The sequence below is a fragment of the Kryptolebias marmoratus genome, linkage group LG22 (assembly GCF_001649575.2).
Source record: "Kryptolebias marmoratus isolate JLee-2015 linkage group LG22, ASM164957v2, whole genome shotgun sequence".
Taxonomy (NCBI): domain Eukaryota; kingdom Metazoa; phylum Chordata; class Actinopteri; order Cyprinodontiformes; family Rivulidae; genus Kryptolebias; species Kryptolebias marmoratus.
The window spans coordinates 27,809,344-27,832,639 of record NC_051451.1 but is presented as its reverse complement, the minus strand read 5'-3'; the positions used below and the strand labels follow the sequence as shown (position 1 = coordinate 27,832,639).

Below are 23,296 nucleotides of genomic sequence, written 5' to 3'. Positions count from 1 at the left end.
TATTTTAGCAGCAAACAGAACTGAGTTATAATTAGTTTTCTCCGCTGTTACGTTTTCAGCTCCCATTTCAAACCAAACAGCTGCTTTAATTAAAAACGACCAACAAGCTGTGATTTCACAGAGCCTCTTCGGCTAAGGGATGTAACCTTTGTCTGCGTTGCTATAGCAACTAATGGATATATTCGTTAAAATTTAAATAATGGCCTGAGTGTGTGTGTGTGTACCTGTGAGAGACAGAGAAACGGCACCGGGGGTTTTACTCCACTTTAATAACCCTTGTGAGATGATAGCGGCCGATTAAAATCTCGTATCAGCAGGTTTGGGCTAAAAGCTTCGGCTCACCTCCTAATTGAATCCAGGCAGAAAAACAAGAGGAGGCAGATGCAGCTCACCTTATCGGGCTCAGTCAGAGAGGTTGTCCTGATGCCATTATGGCTCCTGAAACCCCTGCGTTTTATTTTCTGTTTTAATTAAATACAACACAGAAGCATAAATTCATGCGTTTCTCAGCCGAGGCCTTCTGTGTTTTCACTCGTGGCGTCTGATGGCGCCCTGCCTGGTTTCTGACGTGCGATCCGAACACCTTTTTCCCGTCCAGAGGCTGATTCAGTGTGGCTCTCGTCTCCTGCAGCCTTGGCCGAGCGTTAAAGTATAAAGTGTTTCATATATTAGCAGCGAAGTCTTTAGTCAGCAGATCTGCCTGCGGAGCTGCAGAGGACAAGTGTTCATTTCCTGAGTGATTCATAATCTTTAAAATGCATTACTAAGCTTTTGGATTGTGACACAATAAAAACCACATCATCTGTAACTTTAATTCATAAGTTATTATTCAAATGTATTCCTACTTTTATCCTCTGTTTTATTTGGGCTTTTATCTCGATGTTTTACAGCTCTTGAGTTATTGTTTGTTTTTTTATATTTCTGATTGTTTCTCTGCACCGTAAAGAGCCGTTCCAGTAAAGTTCATAGTTTCAGAGCAGAAACTTTCTCTCTTTTACTCGTGCAGCTTGTTCTTTGCTGATTTTATGGTATTTTTCCAAACTGATTGTTGGGATATGTTTGCAGGTTCGCCCTCACAGTCATGGTGTTTGTGAATTACGGCGGAGGAGGGTACTGGTTCCTTCAGCACGCTCCTTGGAATGGTTAAGTGAACCTTAAGACTTGCATGGACCTTCAAAATAAGAGCATGTTGTGTGCTGCAAAGCTTAAAGCTGATTAATTATGAGTAACATTCTCCTGTTGGACTTGATGACACTAATTATGATAAATGAGACACAAAGACACTCTTTGTCCTTCTGTTTTGTTTTCTTACAGCCTGGAAATTAAAACAATTCATGCATCGACTGTAACTTTAACTTTAAATATGAAAAATAATTTACTTTTGAATCAAACAAACAAAACAAAACCTGAGCATGGACCTTCTCAACAACTTGTAGGAACATCTCCTGCAGCAGCTCCGGGATCAGGTCTCCCTGGTCCTGGTCCATCAGGTCTCTTCAGGTCCACCTAACCTTGACCTTCTGTCTGTTCTTCATGTCCAAACGTCTGCAGCTCCTTCAGGTTGGACGGTCTCAGCTGGACTGAGGTCTGGGCTTTGACTGGACCATTCCAGGACCGTTAACTGGTTCTTCAGCAGAGGGTTTAGGCTCATTGTCCTGCTGGTCCTCCATGAAGCTTCTAGTGGTCCTGAGGACAGATCCTCCATCTCTCAGCTCCATCAGGGTTATCTTTGTCCTCCTGGATGTCCCTCTGATTCATGTCCCAGTTAGCTAAAAAAAAAAATCCCTTTTTCTCTTTGTAAGAGAGATCTGTTATGCACAAATAAATACAATAAACTTAATTAATTTTACCTCATTTAAAATAAAATTTATTTAAATTCCAGGTTGTGAGGCAACAGAACAGGAAGAACACCAAGGAGAAGTTAATAATTGTGCAATCCCAGTTTCCTTTAGTGGATGATAAGAAACAGATTGTTGTTTAATTAGATGAAACTGGTTTTAAGAGTAGAACTGTGGAGTTTGTTGGTTAACAATCTGCTTCTGACTGTTTTCAGGTCTGACTGTAGCAGATCTCGTCATGCCGTGGTAAGTGAAGCTGCCACCTGATATTTCCAGTCTTGTTTGACCCGAGACGTCCAAACAACTGTCCTGTTGTCTCTGGTTCCAGGTTTGTCTTCATTATGGGGACTTCAGTGGTTTTGGCCTTCAGCTCCATGCAGAGGAGAGGAGTCGGCCGCCTGCAGCTGCTGCGGAAAAGCGCCTGGAGAACTGCCGTCCTGCTGCTGCTCGGCTTCTGTTTCCTCAACTACTCTCCGAGAGACGGACCGTGTGAGTGTACACTGAGCATCATAACTGATTAACCTTTCACACAGTTCAAGATGGCCGCCACGGTCAACTGGCCTTAGAAACACCAAAAAATAAAAAATAAAATCCCTCCATTTCATTTAATCTTTCACTGTCCACCTGGGATGCACGGCCAGCCTTCACACATTAGCTACCACTGGTGATAATGGATTTTTTTTTTTTTGGACGTCGGAGTTAACTGGGTTAACGAAAACACTGAGTGTGCTTTCTGAGCGTCCGGGCGTTTAACAGCAGCAGATCTGGAGGAGAAAACAACAACCGGTGTGGTAATGGACAATTACAAACAGATAGAGTTACACCCTTCGGCTCGGCGCAGCTGCTGATTTTTACCATAAAGAGCAGCTTCGGCCTCCGTCTCCAAGGACGTCCTCGGCTCTTCAGCGCCGCGGTTTGATCTAATAAGAGAGTGGAGTCACATGTTGGAGCCTTTCAAAGTCAAACCGGGCGAAGGAGGTGTTAACAATGAGTCATTTCTAATAAATCAAACACCGACTCTTTCAGAACCGCAAGAAATAACATGAACTGACTAAAGATTAAATTATGCTTTAATAAGACTTTCATTTTCTTTGAATTGGGCAAAGATTATTTGTAAAAACGATGGTAGGGTTCCTGACAGGAGTTTTTATTGCCCACATGTGGAGGGAGATCATGTTTTTTGCCTGTGTTTGTTCGTCTGTTAGCAAAATATCTCTTGAACCAGTGGATGGATTTTAATAAACCTCTCAAAGTAATCATTTGATCTGCAGCTAAAACTGATTGATTAATATGTGGGGTCAGTCCAATTCAAGATGGCCGCCACAACCACGGCTATAATTCAGGCAGTTTTACAGACATTAAGGTAAAAGTTATTCCCAAAACTATCGAAGTCAGTGCTTTCTGTCTGTCAGCAAAATATCTCATATAATTATTGATTTTTAAAGTCAACCTGATTCAAAATGTCCTCCACAGCTAATCAGCTGCAACAAACAGCAAAATGATTATAACCGGTTAAAGTTTGCAGATATCGAGCTGAAACCTGCTGAGAGTCGTCGTCATTCTGCAGGATCTTTGTGTGAAACTAGGACCTGCACGGCGGCGGGTGATATGCATTCCTTCATCGCTAATTCGGTGCCAGAGCTGATGCTAAATACCAGTCGATGGAACGCTGATTTTATTAGTTACAAGAAATGATAAACGAGAGCAACGATGAAGAGGAATTTATTCAACTTTACAGCAGTTTACTTAAATATATGTGAATGTTGTTTTGACAAAATGACCAAATGTGTCACATTTCGCTGCAGTCATCAGGTTAATAAAATGGCCTTTTTATGGGGTGAAGAGGACAGAACGATAAATTATCGAAGTGGGGGTGTAACCTCCAGATTTGACCTGAGTGTCGTTAGTAAGAGCTTCCTCTTTTCCTGCATAAGGAGAGATTTCCGCCTCTTATCTGATTTGTTTGAATCAATGATTGGGATCATATTGTTTCACAGCACTTTGTGTGACAAAGGTCTTCAATTAACTAATGTGTAGATTCCCATCAATCTGTCCGCCAGCATCCTGGGAGATAACTGGGAATCTTTGATGAGCTTGTTTCCGTGTTCCCTCTGAGCCTCACTCCGGTGTTCGCTGTGTTTGTTGACTGGTCCCAGTGTCCTGGTCCTGGCTGCGGATCCCCGGAGTGCTGCAGCGTCTGGGCTTCACCTACTTTGTTCTGTCTCTCCTGCAGACTTTCTGGGGCTGGACAGAAATCCCAGAGAGAGAGGTGAGCGCTTCTGTCAGCCACTGCACACGAGAGGAGAGGTCCGGTCTGAGGCAGCAGATTTAAACACTCTTTGAGGCTCGCTGGCAACTCAATAATGTGAAAAAATAGACTAATTTTCCATCGTAGCCTCACTGAATTCTGGGTATCTGAACGGTTCAAAGTCACAATCATTGCCCTCTTCCACCCACATCATACCCATCTTAGCATCCAAGTTTATAGTTTCATCTACTAGAATACACTTCAGACATCATTTAACCATCAGACACTCCAGATTCCACAGAGGCTTCTGATTATTTTATTTTTTATCTTCACAGTTCAGCTTAAAACAATTAACAGAAATCAGCTGTTCTTAACAACCAAAGGCTTCACCTTTTGTTTTGATAATTCCTCAGTTTTCTCTCCTTCAGCTGAAAAAGTAAAAGCTCTGCTCATCTCTTTGTTCTTAGAAATGTCTGGTTATCGGCCTGTCTTCCAACATGGCGGACAGGAAGTTTGTTGACAAAATCAACATCAAGAAAACCTAAAAACCCGACATTTCTGCCATTGTCTGTGTTCGCAGCATCACTGGTGGAAGCTGGCCCAGGATGTTGTTCTTCACTGGCCTCAGTGGTTGATCATCGTTCTGCTGGAGACCTTGTGGTTGTGCATCACTTTCCTCATGCCTGTACCCGACTGCCCCACGTAAGTCCAAACCGCTGATCCAGGAGCCACTGGGGGAAAACTAGAGTCAGGTTTTATTAAAATCAAACTCCAGAGGAGCAGAATGAGGCTGCTGTCTCTTCGGCTCTTCGGCCTGTTTTAATAAACAAAAACAAAAAGTGTGAATGTTGACGGCTGAAGGGCTTTGATGAAATTTCCAAAAGATGCTGAAACTGAGTCTATTTGAGTGGCTGAACTGTCAATATCAGCTGAATTATTTTAACTGTTGAACAGAAGCTAAAACCAGCACAACAGAAGCTAAACTGGCCCAACAGAAGCTAAAACTAGCCCAACAGAAGCTAAAACTAGCCCAACAGAAGCTAAAACTAGCCAAGCAGAAGCTAAAACTAGCCCAACAGAAGCTAAAACCTGCACAACAGAAGCTAAAACTAGCCCAACAGAAGCTAAAACTGGCCCAACAGAAGCTAAAACTGGCCCAACAGAAGCTAAAACTGGAAAAATAAAACTAACTTTTAATTTGGCAATAATCGAGAATCACAAACCGTCTCCTGAGTTATTGTTTTATTTTCTTGGCTGATGGGAGTTTTTATCTGTTTTCTAACTTCCTGTAGCAGCTGGCTGTGCTGCGATGCTAACGCTAGCTTGCAGCTCGGACCAACTGTGTAGATTTGATCTCCGCTGGGTGTTTTTAATCTCCATCTCCGTCTCCGTAACGACGCCGCAGCCAGCATCTCTGCTTCCGTTCAGATTTGATCCGGTTCTTCCCGGAGCCGCAGCGCGGCCGCAGAGGTGTCGGCGTGCACAGCTGCAGGTGTTATAAACCACAGTGATTTATGGGTCGGTGGTGGAGACTTCAGAGGGTATAATTAACTAATCTCAGTCTGCCCAGTTCAATAAGACAAGAGGAGGCAGAGGATCCATCTTCCTCACTCTGGGTTCTGGGTTTGGTGCAGTTTCAGCAGAACCTGGGATCGACAGGGACTGATTATTGTTTTCATCATAAACTTCAGTATTCTTGTATTCTGGAGTGATTTAAATCTTTTAAAGTTGTCTTATTTGTCATCAGAGGTTATTTAGGAGCCGGTGGAATCGGCGACGATGGTCTTTACCCGAACTGCACCGGGGGCGCAGCGGGATTCATCGACCGATGGATGTTCGGTGACAACATGTACAGATATCCTACCTGCAAGGTGAGCCAACAGGCAGGCAGTAGTGTGTGTGTCTGTTAGCAAAATATCTCATGAAACACTGGACAGATTTCAATAAAACTCAAAAAAGATGAACTTTCAGAGTGAAACTCTTTCAAAATGAACACTGCAGCTAATAAACAAACACAGAAATGGCGAGAAGTCAGTCAGTTTTACAATTTTTAGTCGCTGAGAGTCATCCTGAACACAAACACCAAGAGATAACAGACCAGGAACTCCTGCAGTCAGGAGTCCTGCATTTCTACTTATAGTTTGTTTTTCATGAATCAACAGGTGAACTCGTGAATTTGCTCATTGTTGTTATTTTTCCTGCAGGAGTTGTACCAAACAGTGCAGCCCTTTGACCCGGAGGGGGTTCTGGGGACAATAAATTCAGTGGTGATGGGATTTCTGGGGATGCAGGTGAGCCGGGTCGCTTGTTTCTCTCATGTGACTCAAAAAATGTGCATTCAGAATAATCTGTCGCGGGAGTGTCAGACCTAATAATACATGCGGTCAAAATGAGCCGAACTGGGTCAGTATTCATTTAAATAAATGTTCGGTTTGCTGCTAATGGTCTACTTGCAGGAAACGTAAATTCAAACACAAACTGTAGTTTTATTTGTCCTGAAATGAGGCGAAGTCAGGCTGTTCTTGGCGGAAAGCTCATAAATGTTTGGGATCCGGTTCTGAGTTCTTGAAGAACTGAATCCAGGTGAGCGTGAGGCAGCGCTCCTGGGACGTTCTGATCGTTTTCATCACTGAACAGAAAAATCCTGCAGTTTTCTGTGCTGCTGGACAAACAACGCTCGTGTGTGGAGCTGGAGTCTCGTTTCAAAGATGAAATCCTCAGAGTCGTACTTTGGCTTCAGCGTTTCAGTGTTTTAGGGTTTAATAAACTCTTTCCACCTCAGCACCATACCTGCAGATTACTGTAAAGTTCAGATTTAATTCCAGTTTTAAAACTCTTAATTCACCAAAAGTAATTTCAAGGCCCTTCACAAAAACAAGAAGTCTGACTTGTATCAAATTTCTTGCAGCTCAGTTTGATTTTTGGTTTTAAAGACAACAAATTGTTGAGATTCCTTTCAGGAATACCGTGATGTTCAGTACGACCGTCTGCCTAAAAGGCTTGTCTCGTGTGGAGATCAGCTCCTGGCCTCTGATGGGTTAAAATGGCTGCAGCTGTTGGCGACTCGATGGCGAACGGAATTCTGGACGGAGTCTTCAAACATCCCAAAACGTTTGCAGGAGCTCCCAGATTTTAAAAACCACGCTGATGACAAACGTTGATTTCTTTAAATCTGCTTGTCCTTGTTGCTGAAGTTCCCTCCAGCAGATTAAATCATAACCATGGAGGGGCGGGGCTACAAAGCGGGTCGAGGCCGGTACGATGTGGGCGGTTAAGATTTTCAAAACATGCTGGTTGCAAACATTTTAAATTTAACAAGACTGCAACTGAAAAATTTACCCTTTTTTTCCAATATTCTCTGTTTCGAGTCGCCAGCTGGTCTCCAGCAGTCGGCGGTTCTCTAACCCCCCCTCCAGTTTCACCGGGGTGTTCGGTTTTACCATCTGCCTCGTGCACGTTTGTTCAGTGCAGTTACTCTCTGGTTTTATGCACCAACAACATACACAAACATGGATTTCTTTGTCACAAACAGAGCAGAGAGTGAGGCTCAGTTAACTCTGCCTTCAATAAAAGTAAACAGTTCCTCTCCCACTTCAGGGCGCAGCTGCTGACTTATTGACACAGATTAGTCAGAAGGCGAGGAGAGAACTTCTGCTCCTCAGACCTGCGTCTCTGATGGGGTCGGTGTCACTTAAAACCATTTGTTCTGTGGGAACTTGCTTCACAAAAGCAGCTCCATTGCTTAATTCCCATTGGGGGGTTCTGAGCCCGTCAGTCAGCGGGCCTTAGACAACACGCCAGGTGTCCGCCGCCCTCCTTCTGTCTTTGTCCACGCTAATGCTCTCGGCTGAAATGGATTCATCATCACCAAATTAATCAGTTGACGTACACGCCACATCTGGTTCCACGGGACGGGGCGGAATGGAACCGCCACATCCCAGGACTATTTGGTTACCAGAGGCTCACGTGGTTATCTGTCCTCACCGCTTTCTCTTCCTCCGCAGGCGGGAAACATCATGATCTTCTACAAAAGGAGGAACAATCACATCCTCGGCCGATACTTGGTGTGGGCCGTCGTTCTGGTACGTTTCGCTGCGTGCACAGTCAGTTTCATCGCGTTAAAAAAAAACTAGAATATTTCTGAAGAAATCTGTAAGGGTGGCTGAAACTCCCAACATAAAAAAACAAAGAAAATGCCCACATTTTGACGTAGAAGAAGTTCAAAGTAGAACCAAGAGCAAAAGAATCAGTGGCTCATTATGGTCACCATGGCAACCACACAGCTGTGTCTGTCACTCCCTGACTGACGAGTTAAGCCTGAAACAAACAGACGCCGTGCAAAAAACTATGTCAGATTAAAAAAGAATTCCTGAAGCGTGAGCGACGTTTCTACAGCGGGTTCTGGAGGAGAGCCTTCACTTCCTGTGTGGAGGAGAACAGTTTGAGCTAAAATAAATAAAATAAAATAAATTTAGAGCTCCAAACAGGACCGGGTTTAGAGCTCCAAACGGGATACTGGTCAGTAATAACGATGCTCTAATGACACCCTTATTTTATGTTATTTATTTTTCTCTTTGACTCGGACAGAGATCTTAACTTTCTTGGTTCGGATGCTTCGCCTCGCAGGTCGAGTTCAGTTTGTTTTCCTGGGTGTCAGTCGGGCTCACAGGAGCCGTTCGTTAGGACCGAGGACAGAAGACAGAGGACAGAGGATGTGTGTGACCTCAGCACAATTAAACCACATCCATGGTTCCGGGAAGACATGGGTATCCAGCGCCTCGGGGGGAAACACGCTCGCCGCCTGTCTCTGCCTCACATGTGGTTTTAGATTCTGCTAAATCAGTTTAACCTGAACTCAAAGTGTCCAAAACTCAGACCGAGCACGAGGCGGCTCTGATACAGAAATGGACCGTCGTTTGATCAAACGGAACCCGTTTGGAGGCTTTTAGGTTTGTAACTTCTGGTGGTCCCAGAACACAACAAGAGCCAAGCTGGACTCTTGTTTTGTTAAGAAGGGGCGGTGTCCCTCAGGGACAGGGCAGATGTTACATGAGACGGCTTGTTTTGCATTTCTAAACCCGACAGGAGGCTTTAACGAGAGCGCCAACGCTGAGCAGAGCCGGGCTCAGGCCACTTCTAGCTGGAGACTCAATTCTGTGAGAAAATGGACACATTTATCGAGTGTGTGCAGCCAGATAACCATGTGGCCGCGGTTTAAGCAGGCAGGTTTTGAAATTTCATGAGCGAAACTGTATTCTTGGCTGTGCACATTATTTTGTTGCCCGTATCGGCTGCTTTGTATCCATGTTTATGATTTAATCTACTTTAGAAATGGAGCCTCGGATCTCCGTGGACGTCTCAAAGTACAGATCCAGATCCAGGGCTCTAGGATTTACAGAAACTAAATTGAGAGAAGTTCGAGACGCCCGCCACAACTCTGCAACTACAAGAACGTAGTCGCAGAAACTCAAGAAACGGGACTGAAAACCCTCTCAAATCTCGCCTGCTAGCTCGCCGATGCAGCTTAAAGAGCTTCTTCGCTCTGAGTGTTTAAAACTACACTTCTGTATTGTCCAAGACAGAAACCTGATGGTTCTTGTGATTTGTTTGCAACGTGTAAAAGTTTAAAAAGACGCTTTGTTTTTTAAATCTAAGCAGATTCCTCCAACAGTAGAAATCTGCAGTTTCCATCAACATAAAGCAGTAACAGTTTCTCCTCCGGGAGGTTTCATGTTGACTGAGTCTGAGAGGTTTTAAAGAGGCCATAAAGGGAAGTTTCTGTGAGAATTAACCTCCATCTTTAAATGACCATCGTCCTCCTTTGTGTCTTTCGCTGCTGAAACTTATTGCTGCAGGGAGCTGAAATAAATGAGATCCGTCTGGTTTGTCCCGGAGGCTCGGAGTGATGAACTAAATGATTATGAGTTTTACCTCTGCTGCTGTTGTGGAGCCGTGAAGTCCACAGACAGGATGTAAGGATCAGACGGCGTTCGGTGAAAGATCGATGCCAGGACTTTAAATCCTGGTAAACCTAAATAGAAAATCAAAATAAATTAGATTTCCTCGTCAGAGAGGTCAGACTGTTTTTATTGATTTTAGAACAACGCTCGGACCTCAAACACAGAATCACCGCATGATTAAACCCCCCGAGCGTTTCTCACACATGTGCTGGATTTGAGTCTTTTATTTTGTGCTAAATCTATTTTATAATGTTTTTGTCTGTCAGAGCCAGAGCTTTGAAAACACAAAACTGGTCATAATTCAGTCAGTTTTACAGATACTGAGGTAAAGATTTGGAGTGGTGGTAGCTGAGAGTCATCCCTGACACTCGGACAGATCGCATAGACCAAAACGGCTCCAAACTAAAAGTAGCGGGCGATATGCATTCCTTAAAGGAACGCCCTTAATTAGTTGAACAAACGCAGAAAGCAGAATTAGTTTTGGCGTTTGTCCCGCTCTTGATATCGACTTTTCTGACCCGGTTTTGGCTCCGGCTGGAGGCCAGAAGCAGAGCTCAGCTGTCTCTGGTGTTCTTCACATGAACGGGTTCTCACGGTGAAGAAGTGGCGGTTCCACCCGGAGCGGGCCGACAGGAGGTCCACAGACCCACCAGAGTTCTGAAGGCTCCGCTCTCAGGCTTCTTCAGTTCGACACGAGCGCAGAAATATTAGCTTCAGAACGATTCCTGCTCAGAAAACTACAAACAGGCGTCTGTCTGTTTTAATTCATCCCTAACAGGACGTACGCTGTGAGAATGTTATAAAAACCCAGAGTGTTTCAGAGTTTGGATGATAAATAATTAAAGGCAACATGAAACAATGGAGAGTTTATATTAATAAAAATATTATTTGTGCTTTTATTTGCATAAACAAACAAAAACGAGAGAAATTGTATTTTTGGAGAAAATGTTGAAGAATGAATTGTTAGTTAAAAGAAGCAAAACAGAAGCTGAAATCAGCAAAAACAGTACATTTTAAAAGGTAAAATTGGCTAAATGGGAGCTGAAAGCTAAGTGTAGCATGAGGAACAGAGCAAGTATGCTGAAGTAGATTCAGAAAATAAAGTTTTTGAAGCATTTTTTATGTGGAAATAAAGTTAAATCTAATTTCTGCCATCAGGGAAATGTAGGACAACGAGTCATGAATGCTGAAAATAATCATAACAACTGGAATATATTTGTTATTCATTTTTATTTTGAAAATCTTATTTATTTTACTACGTTCAACACCCATATTTAGACGGTACATTGTTTTAATTTTTACAATTAAATAGGTCTAAAAGTTGCTAAAATTGGAAGCGCGGTGTTCCTGATCGAGCCAAATGTTTTGATCCGTGACGAGTTAAAATATCTCTGTAAACAGCTGGAAACTACAAACAGGGAGACGGTGTAAACACTGACAACAAAAGTCACTTTTTTGGAACAAACGAGCAGAACCTGCAGAACGGTGCGACACGGCCGTGCATCTTCCTCGTAATAAACAAGCGCCTCAGTTAATTAAAGTTCAACGATCAGGCTCCAGGACTGTGAGATTGAAATTGAGCGACTGCCCCACATACCAGCACCAACCCCCCCCAAACGCCACATCCTGCCGCCTGCATGGCCTGGAGACACGATCCCGCCCCAGCCAGGCTATTTCCACCCCATCGATTCTGTCATCTATACACATGATGGATATCCAGCTAACGAGCACGTCTGGGCTCTGATCCGCCGCGCGCTGCACAGAAACCTTTCTTCATGCGTCTAAATCACATGTAAAGATGAAGAAGATGGGTCAATAAAACTCTGGGTGATGGATCGCTTCTCACATTCTTGGCACTTCCTTTGAAGGCCTTGAAGAAATGCATATCGCCCACTGCCTTTCCTGACAGTTTCAGGTTGACAAAGTTGTATTTAACGTTATAATTATCATCCTCAGAGTGTAGGATGGGGATCAGTCTCAGCTACTACCAGTTTCAGCTCAGTGTCTGAAGCTACGGTCGATTAGCTGTGGCGGCCATGTTGATTTAGATCGACCCCACTAGTTAATCAGTTGTAGATGAACATCCAGTGATTACTTTATTAATAGTACATGGGATTTTTTACACGTTTAGGTTAAAAACATTGTCGCCCGCCTGTCAGTGGCGGGTGACAGGTGTAGTTTAACGTCGCTCGGCCCGTTTTGGTGGTTTTGAGATAATCGGTTAATCTGCCGGACTGACTATCTGTCGCTGCTCGTTTTTTTACTGCTTTATCGCCCTCCATCGATTTGAAATCTGTTTGATTTCCACCCTCAGGGAACCTCTGCAGCCGTCCTCTGTGAGTGCACACGAGACGGAGGATTTATTCCTGTCAATAAAAACCTTTGGTAAGTGCTTCCTGACCCTCTAAATCCAGACACTTCTCCTCACAAAAAGGAAAAAAAACAGGGATGAGTTTCCAGCAGGCACAAATCAAGGCAGCTAAAACACATTTATTTACCTCTGAGGGCAGCTACGCCTGTAAATAATCACCCTGAGCGATGGAAGTGTGAGGCGGAGCGGTTTTACATCTGCCCGACATCTTCATCGGCACTCCTCCAGCTGAAACACAGAATCCTCTTCGGCCCAGAACCAAATACTCACAAGTATCCCACCTGAAGGTACTAGAGTAGAAATACTCACAATAAGGAAATTACATTTCATATAAAGACACTGAATGACTTTACTGAAGCTAAAAGTAACAATCCTCTGGTTTTAAAGCAGCAAAAGATTTGCTAAAAGTAGGAAAATGCTAGCTAAAAGCTAATGCTAGCTAGACGCTAAAGACAGCAAAAGGTGAGCTAAGAAGAGAAGAAAGCTAGCTTAACGCTAAAAGAAGCTTAAGAATAGCTAAAAATAGCAAAAACTAAAAACAAAAATTATGAAGACAGTATTTGCATCCAAAAAGTAGCAAAAAGCTATCTAAAAGCTAAGGTACCATAATGGTAGTTCGATGGTAAATGTAGCAAAGGGCTAGCTCAAAGCTAAATGAAGTTAAAAACTAACTTAAAGTAGCAAAGGGCTAGCTATAAGCTACAATTATGAAGACAGTAGCTAGATGCAAAAAGCTAAGGTACAAAAATGGTAGTTAGAAGCTAAACGTATCTAAAGTCAAGCTAAAAGTTCCTTGTAAAGCGCTTCGAGTCGCCTGATTGGCTAAAAAGGCGCCATATAAATACAGTCCATTTAAAAGTAGCAAAGGGCTAGCTGAAAGCTAAAAGAAGCTAAAGACTAACTAAAAGTAGCATAAGGCTAGCTAAAAGCTAAAATTATGAAAGCAGTAGCTAGATGCAAAAAGACAGTTTTTGTTTCCCATGGTCGCTTGTCTGTGGCGGCCATCTTAACTCCAGTAAGTGCACATCCATTGATTACTTTGAGTCTGATTAAAGCTCATCCAGTGGTTCAGCAGATGTTTTGCTAACAGACAGAGTCACACACACAGAGGTGGGCGATCATGTTTCTGCGTGGCTGAGGGTGTGTGGCCCTCCCTCCCTCCCTCCCTGAGAGTCATTTTAACGTTGCAGCAGGAAGAATGCCATAATGTGTGTGATGTGTAAGCAGATTCTCCAGGATGTTCCTCTGAGACCCCCTGCCTCCCCCCTCTCTGTTACTGTACCTGCTGGGCTTTTATAGGCCGTTCATCATGCACAGCTTATTGAGCTCCTGAGTGCCACTCCCTGCCTCCATGTCTGGAGGTAATTAACTCTCAGCCAAGAGACTTTTTATTTTTTTTATTTTTTTTGTTTGGCCCCACTTCAGCTGAGATGGAAAATAAAAAATAAAAAGCTCCGGGTAAGGAGCCCGTTTTACATTAGATGGTATTTCATCAAACGTTGCTGCACTCAGAGGCAGGCAGGGATTCGGCTGCTTGGCACAGCTCCACAGCTTCAGACCAAACTGTCACAAACGTTACATGTTTGCCCTCAGGGTAATTATCACTCGCTGTTTGTCTGTACGATTCACTGAACAGATTTTAATGACTCGATTCAAGATGGCTGCCACAGCTAATTATCATATATCTAACCATTCAGCTCCTTCAGGAGGATTTAAAGGATTTCCCCATGAAAATACACGGAGATCTCTTCAAAAACATCTACTTCAGCATTTTCTGCTAGTACTACTACTGCTAATGATATTATTGCTAATTCTAATTCTACTAATGCTAATTCTACTGATGGTAGTTCTGCTACTGCTAGTACTACTACTGCTAATGCTATTATTGCTAATGCTAACTCTACTAATGCTAACTCTGCTACTGCTAGTACCACAACTGCTAAAGCTACTATTGCTAATGCTAATTCTACTAATGCTAGTTCTGCTACTGCTAATGCTATTATTGCGAATGCTAACTCTGCTACTGCTAGTACCACAACTGCTAAAGCTACTATTGCTAATGCTAATTCTACTAATGCTAGTTCTGCTACTGCTAATGCTATTATTGCGAATGCTAACTCTGCTACTGCTAGTACCACAACTGCTAAAGCTACTATTGCTAATGCTAATTCTACTAATGCTAGTTCTGCTACTGCTAATGCTATTATTGCAAATGCTAATTCTGCTACAGCTATTGTTAATTTACAAAAAGGGAAAGCCAGCCATTTATTTTAGCTAGCCTTTTGCAGGTTTTAGTGGTTCACTCATTACTTTTCGTTTTTAGCTAGATTTTTACTATTTTAAGGCTTTAGCCACAGTTTGACAACCTTTTGCTACATTTAGCTTAAGCTTGAGTTTCAGCTTCTTCAGCTCATTTCATTCAGGACTCACCGTTCCCACTTCGAGTTTCTAAAATGTCTCCAAACGCTCACGAGGGTTCTCAGTTTCAACACTTTTCTCATCTCACTGAAATTTCACCGTGTTCAAAAACTTTGTTTGGCAGCTTTACTCTCTGAGAGTCTGTGTGGGTGTCTGAAACTTTTGTCAAGTTAATTTCCTCGAGTCAAAGAGCAAGAAATGTGAGAAGCTTTCAGAGGGTTTAAGGACTAATAAAACCAAATTTATGACTGACTGAAGACAAAAAAACAGAATAAATTGCAATCAAATGAAGACATTTAGTGACTAAACTATGACAGAAACTGCACATAAAGATGTAAAAGATGTAATTCAGTGAATCTGTTTTCTCACAATCTTCTGCCTCCATCTGGTCTCCAAGCAGTCAGATACAGGCTTAAAATTGTCTTTTTTATTTTTTATTTGTCGTTAACGTAGAAGTTCTCCCCCCCTAGCCGTGCAGTGCGGGTATTTCTGCGTCTTTGTTAGAAATGTAGACGCAGACCTTTTAATTAACCGTCTTGATCACAACAAGCTGTGAGGAGTTTGGAGTCACCGAAGGTCTGTTTCTTCAGGTCGTTGTCCTATGTGATGTGCATGGGTTGCTTCTCCTTCCTGCTGCTCGGAGGCATGTTCTTCATCATCGATATCAAAGGCTGGTGGAGCGGACAGCCCTTCATAAATCCAGGTACCGTCTGTTTACAAACATGTGGCATGTGTCAGAAAAGCTTCAGAATGACCGCCTCCTCTCACCTGCAGGAATGAACTCCATCTTGGTGTACGTCGGCCACTCCCTCCTCGGTTTCTACTTTCCCTTCAGCTGGGAAATCCGCTTCCAGGAGAGCCACTGGGAGCTGCTGCTGCAGAACCTGTGGGGAACGGCGCTGTGGGTGCTCATCGCCTACCTGCTGTACAGGAAGAAGTTCTTCCTCAGAATCTAATCGGGATCACCTGTCCCACTTTTTATTCTGTAATCACTAAAACCTTGTTATCATTAAAAACAGACAACCCAGGTAGGGCACATAAAATATCCTAACATATGAGAGTTTTATGATGTTGTCTCATTGTAGCTCATATATTTAAATGAATGAAAATTTACCTTTAGGTATAAATAAATGACCCTGGGTACTTACTGGGTACACACCATGTATGTACCAGGTACAATCTGGGTACTCACCTGGTTTACTTGATAAATACCAGGTATGTACCCAGTATGTGCCAAGTATGTACCCTCTAAGTACTAGTGGTATGTACCAGAGGTATGTAAGTACCAGCAGTTATGTCCTTGCTATGTACTAGCAAAGTTACCTGGTACAATCTGGCTCATACTGGGTACTTACCTGGCTTACCTGATAAATACCAGGTATGTACCAGTTCTGTACCTGATATGTACCAAGTACGTACCCGCTAAATACCCAGTATGTACCCTCTAAGTACCCGGTACATACCTACTATATACTAGCTAAGTGCCAGGTACTAATGGGTACACACTATGTATGTACCTGGTAAGTACCTGGTTTACCTGATTAATACCAGGTATGTACCCAGTATGTGCCAAGTATGTACCCTCTAAGTACCAGTGGTATGTACCAGAGGTATGTACCTGCTATGTACTAGCAAAGAACCAGGTACAATCTGGCACATACTGGGTACTTACCTGGCTTACCTGATAAATACCAGATCCATACCGGTTCTGTACCTAGTATGTACCAAATACGTACCGTCTAAGTAACAGAGGTATGTAAGTACCAGCTGTTATGTACTTGCTATGTACTAGCTAAGTGCCAGGTACGTACCGGGTACGAACCAGCAAAGTACCCTGTAAGAACCAGGTAAGTACCAATTTATCAGATAACCTAGATAAAATCAGGTAGCTGAGATAAAAGTACTGGGTAAGTACCTGGTACTCGGTACTTCCAGGGCTGTGTTTTTGTTTTTCTGCCCACTTTTATTTCAGTTTCCTGATAAATGAAGGCGTTCGGAGGAAACGATCAGTGTTTATATTAGAAATGAGCCGCGGCTCGGCGTAAAAATCCATGAAAACCATTAAAAGCACCGGTTCATCTGTAAAGATGTCTGCTCTGCTGTCGCTGCGGCACTCTCAGGATTTATCTGATGCTGCTTGTTTTCTGCACAAAAAGACTGAATAAATTAGATAAACTGATGTGGTACTTAACAAATTAGGCCAAGTGATTCCTCTGCACACTGCCGGCCATTACGGGTCTGTTGTCATGGTCACTCCTCCTCTTCCTCTGTGTGTGTGTGTGTGTACCATCTGCCGTTCAATTGTCAGTACTTTAATAGGGGTCAAGATGCACAGCTCATAAAGGAGTGTTGTTAATGGACCTGACACTTCTTGCACTCATTCGATTAGAAAATCAAGGAAATTACCCAAATTAAATTCATCAGCTGAACCCCAACAAAGGCTTTAAACTGTTTTACATATTTAACACCTAAAGCTACCAGCTTAGGCCAGTATCTGGAGGAGGAGGAGGACTGTAGCTGCTGGAGACTAGTTTGTGGGTGGCTTTAACGGGAAAGTCCCGGGAATGTTTCGGAACGCGAGTCCCAGAGGCTCGCCGTTTGAGTTTTAAACATGAGACAAATTTATATTCAAAAACAGTTGGAGAATCCTTTCGGGTGTCTCAAATTCGTCTTAATTTTTTTTGCAGCCATCCAGAATCCTTTTCTAGAGACTCTACAGACCCAAATGTCCAGGTCTAAAAACTACACAGATGAGAAATAATAATTATGAAACCGGTCCAAATCCGCCTGTCTTCATTTCGAAAGTGTACTCCAGCAGATTAATTTATAAACGTGGGGCGGCTGCCAAGATGGGTACAAAGGGGGCCGAAGTGTGCTCTGCTCAGAATTCAGTTATGCAAACTGTGCACAAAAAAAAAAAAGTAATTTTCCAAAATTAACAGCCTCCTGATGCTCAGAATTCAGTGAACCAGGGTCTCACTTGGCTGCGAACGTTGGACAGTAGTTTGAGACTAAAAACTTAGGACACGTTTGCGAATGTCGCACAAACTCTCTGCATTATTTAGATCCAAATTCACCAGGAAGTCACAGTTTTGGGGGCAGCAGTTATGCAGGGTCATTGAGAAATCTGGACCAAACAAATATGGAGCTTTCTCTCTAGTTGGAGGTTTTTCATGTATCCTGGTCACGTATTGGATATTTTTTCTCGCCACCCTCCTTTGTGCAGTTTTGACCTGTGGAAACTGATTTTTGAAGCTGGTTGAGACAGGTCGTACATGCCAGCGATGACTCGGCGACTATTTAAGAAGATCTGTTTTAAAAAGGCCTAAAATCCATGCGACACAGGAGCGCAGCAGCTGAAAGTTTATGTATTTTCTCCGAATGTGGAGTCGCAAACTAGTCTCCGACGGTCACAGCTCAGGAGATACTGGCCTTAATAGATGAGGGTTTACGTTGACTGACAGTTTAAGTGATTTACGTCTAACGCAGCACTGAACAGACGGAGACCGGTCCGTCACATCAGCTCAGGTGGTGTGTACATCATGTACATCATGAAATGATCGTCCAGTTAATGAAATGAAACGGCATCAGGCTCCTCTTCCTGAGAGGTATCCCATTACACACTCCACAAAGCTGTAATAACATTGCCTAAACGCTGCAGGGCTTCTGAACGGTAATAATAAAGCTTTGTATTTAAATCAACTCTGAACGGCTCATTAACCATCACTGTACATCACATGAACAACAAACACAAACTGCTGGAACCCAGTTAACTTTCTACAATTTGATGTGGTAGTAGCTGAGAGTTATCTGAAGTCATGCAGGAGCTCAGATGTTTCAAACTTTGGCATCCATCCTCCTCCTGGGGGATCCCAAGGCCTTCTCAGACCATAGAGGAGGATAATCTGTTCAGCGTGTTGTAGCTCGAGGTCTTCTCCCAGTGGAGGGAGGAGTCCTAATCAGATACCCAGACCACCTCAGATGACTCCTTTTGATGAGGAGCAGTGGCTTCACCCTGAGCTCCCCTGGATGATGGAGCTCCTCGCCTCACCTGTAAGTCTGAACCCGGTCACCTTACGGAGGCACTTGGATCCAGGATCTTGATGCACATCTCATGATGGTTGGCTTGTAGACGGACTAGTAGATCGAGAGCTTTGCCTTTTTGGCTCCTCCTCCTTCACTGCGATGGACCGAGGCAACGCCCTCATTACTGTGGACAGAACCCTGATCCGTCAATCCATCTCCTGCTCCATCCTACCATCAGACATGAACAAGACTCCCAGATACTTAAATTCCTCCATTTGAGGCAAAAACTCATTCCCGATCCGGAGGGAGGATTTCTCCGGTTGAGAACCATGGCCTCAGACTTGGAGGAGCTGACTCTCATCACAGCTCGGCTGAAGGGTCATGGCCTGAAGACGCCAACAGAACCACGTCATCTGCAAAAAGCAGAGACGAGACCCTGAGGTTCCCAAACCAGACACCCTCCTCTCCATGACTGTACTTCGAGATCCTGTCCATGAAGACCACAAACAGGATTGTTGACGAGGAACAAACCCTGGCAGAGTCCGACCTGCACCGGGAACAAGCTTGACTTTCTGCAGAGGATGTGGACACAGCTCCTGCTTTGGTACAGAGTACTCCATACTCCCCCCACAGTCGACACAATCATACACCATCTCCAGATCCACAAAACACATGTAGACTGGAGAGTCAAACTCCATGGTCCCTGTTAAGATGGAAAATCTTCCCCTAAAGTCTGCAGAACAGTTGTCTCTTGCTCGGCAATAAGTGGTGCAAATCATCAGGGGGAACAAACCGAGCCTGTCGCCGTCCTTGGAGGCCCAACAATGGATTGTCATCCTGAAGACTGAATCAGACTCTATTCCGAGCCCGATCTGGTGTCCTGAACTGAGGGCTGGTGTGAGGTGCAGTACGATGTGACCTCAGAACCTCAGAGATCAGTCTACAGAGCGTTGTGATGGTTTTCATTCAGCCTTAGACAAGGATTAATATCTACATGACCAGTTGGCCAAATGGCTGTCTTCATGACATCTCTGCAGGGGTTGAATAAAAACTATCCTGCTTTTCACTTCAGGCTTAGTTACAGCTAAACTCTAAACTCATTTGTCCTTCGTCTTTACAGATGGCTCCCTAAAAATCATTAAGACTGTATTTTAACACCAAGCATTTTCTTCTTTTCATTGATTTTTATGGCGCCTGTGTCTCGCGGTAGATGTGGCTCACATATGGAAACGTTATCCTTGCTGGGATGTGCTGCTAATGTCACATAACGATGCTCAAACTCTCCCATGGCGCAACAAAAAACTTTACGTCTATTCAGAATGAGAGTGACCATATATTATCAGCTGAGACGGTGCATAAATCTACAAATGAGCTGTGAAATGTCAACTGATGCATTGGATGATCTTCACATCCCTAACTTTTATTTTTCTTAGTCTCATTTGTTTACATGAACTTCTACTGGGGACTCCAGTCCATCCGTCCATCCGTCCGTCCATCCGTCCATCTTCTACCTCTTATCTGTGGTCGGGTTATGGAGGCATCAGGTCCAGGAGAGAAACCCAGACCTCCCTCTCCCCAGAGATCCTCTCCAGCTCCTCCTGGAGGATCCCGAGGCGTTCCCAGGTCAGAGAGGATCCATAATCCCTCCAGAGAGTTCTGGATCTGCCCCCGAGGTCTCCTCCCAGTGGGACAAACCCAGAAAACCTCCAAAGGGAGACGTCCTAATCCGATGATGAACCACCTCAGCTGACTCCTTTCGATGAGGAGGAGCAGCGGCTCTACTCTGAGCTCCCCTGGATGAAGGAGGTCCTCAGCTGATCTCTGAGGCTGAGCCCGAACATCCTACGGAGGAAGCTCATCTCAGCCGCTTGGATCCAGGATATTGTTCTTTCGATCATGATCCATAACTCATGACCACAGATGAGATCTGGAACATACCCGGAGCAGGAAATGGAACTCAACTCTTTCTTCACCACAACCGACCGAACCAATGTCCTGATTACTGTAGCCGAGGCCCCGATCTGTCGATCCATCTCCTGCTCCATCCTACCATCCCATCAGATACTTGAACTCCCCCACCTGAGACTTATCTCGACCCAGAGTTGAGAACCATGGCCTCGGACCTGTAGGCGCTGGCTTTCATCCCAGCAGCTTCACAATCGATGCAAACTGCTCCAGTTATGGCCTGAAGATGCCAACAAAACCGCATCATCTGCTAAAAGCAGAGACGAGACCGAGGTTCCCAAACCCTCCTCCCTACGACTGCACCTTCAAGTCCTGTCCACGAAGACCACAAACAGGACAAGAGACGAGGGGCAGCCCTGGTGGAGTCCAAACTGGGCTGGGAACGAGCTTGACTTTGTGCCTAGGATCCGATCTGGACTCAGACAACACCAGATCCATAAAACTCATACAGACCGGAGAGTCAAACCCCATGATTCCTGTTAGGAGTTAAAAGTTTTCCACTACAATCAGCAGAATTAGGCAGAACAAACCGAGCCTGCCCTCCTTACCTGTTCCCAAACCCAGCTTTGAGATCCATCAACCCGACTGGACCTGCTGGACCGGCTTCAGACGCAGCAGCCCGATAAAACATCAAAGACAAACCATTTATATTAAATCTTCATGTCGTCAGTTCACAAATCAAATTATTTAGTTAGAGTACAACCTTTCTTTATATTTTTTAATTAAGAACAAAGAAAAAATTAACCTGTTTGACTGGACAGGCCAAAAAGTGGATGGGCCTATGATTTGCCACGCCCACTTATAGCCACGCCCCCTGCCCCTGTGTTTAGTTTTAATATGTCGATTGTTGGTACTAGCTGTCAGCTCGTCAGTCCCGTCACAATTAAACTTTGTTTCTCCAAACTGAGGTCTTCAAAGAGCCATCTACGACAGGTAGGATAATTACTGTTGAACTCCTTTCTACAGAACGTTTTGAAAAAGTTGAAACAGCCCTTTAATTAAAGGGGAAGGGGTTGTGTCTCATCTTAAGTTTGTTGGATCGTTGATCTTTTTAACATGAAATTATGTGTTGTACATGTTGTGCAACCTGCTGCTGCTCCTCCTCCTCCTCACAGACACTCAGCCCAGCTGCAGCCTCAGGACCGGCACACAGCAGCTCCTCCATGGGACTCTGAGGACATCTGGCTCCCCGGAGCGGCAGGACACACGCCGCTTTTAACGCCACCTCTTTGCTTTTTATCACTTTTCTTCTTCTTCTTCTTCACTGAAAGGAACTTTTGGGACCCGTGTTTTCGCTGGGAAACTTTTCCCTCCTGCTTCGTGGATATGGAGACAAATTGTGGGTTTTGTCAGGGAATCGCTGCTGTGCTTCGAATGCTGCTGCTGCTTGGAGGTAAGAAACGTTTCAAAATAAATTTAACGCTGCACTGAAGTACACATGGAAGGTAACTCTGTTGGCTCCTTTGGCACCTTCAGTTTTAATTTAAAGAACATTTTCCATCTTTATCTTTACTAAATAAATAAACCATCACTTTTCCCTCACACATCATGACTACGACAGGATAGGTTACAGAAACTCATCAATATCTGCACAAACTGAGAGAAACGAGCTGCTGGAGCTGAAACCCGCTCGTGTGTGAAAGCGTTTTTAGAATCAGGGCGATCACGACGGTCGGCATGTGAGGCACGGACCTGCAGCTTTATTCTAATATTCTAATCCCAGAGCCCAACTGAACCAACACCGTCCCCCTCCTGGCGTCTATTTTTACAGCGTCCGTCACGGCTCAGGACCTCAACACGCAGGGACGGCTGTGGACAAACAGGACTAAATGTCTGGCTTTTTACTAAAACTTCAAAGAAGAAGTTGCCATCACCTGCGTCATGATTTAACAGAAATGTGTGTTCATGCTCGTGTCAACATGCCAGACTTATTGTTCAACCCAGCGTGTGTCGAGGATGACTCTCAGCTACTACCACACCTAACTGTCGCTCTGTGTGTGTAAAATCTGTGTTTGTGTTTTCTAATGTTGACTAGCTGTGGCAGCCATCTTAGATCGTGCTGATTCCTAAAGTTAATCAGTTGTAGGCGCACGTCCAAAGGTTGTTTCCTGAAAGTTTCACTCGGATCCGTCCAGCAGCTCATGAGATATTTTGCTAACAGACACAGAGTTGACTCCAGAATTAAAGCAGAGCTTTCACTGCGTGTTGAGAATCAGTCTCAGATACTACTATATCTGTGAAACTGGCGGAGTTACAGCCATTTTATGCGTTTTTAGGGTCAGTTGGCTGTGGCGGCCATCTTGAATTGGGTTGTCAAGCAGCTGTGGAAGTTTGTTTGGCGATTAGTTCCTGAAACCCGCCCAGCGGGTCACAGACAGCGGGTTACAAGATGCCCGTCAGCGTGTCGCAGACGCCCGTCAGCGGGTAACGAGACGCCCGTCAGCGGGTAACGAGATGCCCGTCAGCGGGT

General features: G+C 44.1%; 2 protein-coding genes across 6 annotated transcripts in view; both read left to right on the top strand.

The window, feature by feature from the left end:
* Positions 1-18,537, top strand: part of si:dkey-192p21.6 (uncharacterized protein LOC565246 homolog) — a 29,496-nt gene extending 10,959 nt beyond the window's left edge. For 2 of the 3 annotated variants that reach the window (XM_017424284.3, XM_017424283.3), the window contains 11 exons: positions 1,066-1,142; positions 2,054-2,084; positions 2,167-2,327; positions 3,995-4,107; positions 4,667-4,788; positions 5,834-5,957; positions 6,291-6,377; positions 8,091-8,168; positions 12,361-12,431; positions 15,426-15,538; positions 15,610-15,791. In XM_017424284.3, coding sequence (XP_017279773.1) covers positions 1,066-1,142; positions 2,054-2,084; positions 2,167-2,327; positions 3,995-4,107; positions 4,667-4,788; positions 5,834-5,957; positions 6,291-6,377; positions 8,091-8,168; positions 12,361-12,431; positions 15,426-15,538; positions 15,610-15,791 — 1,159 coding nt within the window. Of the gene's footprint in view, positions 1-1,065; positions 1,143-2,053; positions 2,085-2,166; positions 2,328-3,994; positions 4,108-4,666; positions 4,789-5,833; positions 5,958-6,290; positions 6,378-8,090; positions 8,169-12,360; positions 12,432-15,425; positions 15,539-15,609 lie in introns of all 3 variants that reach the window. The other variant, XM_017424282.3, reaches the window with a different exon arrangement.
* Positions 18,538-20,614: 2,077 nt separating this feature from the next.
* Positions 20,615-23,296, top strand: part of ret (ret proto-oncogene receptor tyrosine kinase) — a 34,984-nt gene continuing 32,302 nt past the window's right edge. For all 3 annotated transcript variants that reach the window (XM_017424222.2, XM_017424221.2, XM_025007639.2), the window contains exon 1: positions 20,615-22,219. In XM_017424222.2, the coding sequence (XP_017279711.2) occupies positions 21,883-22,219 (337 nt within the window). In that variant the 5' untranslated portion in view covers positions 20,615-21,882. The remainder of the gene's footprint in view (positions 22,220-23,296) is intronic.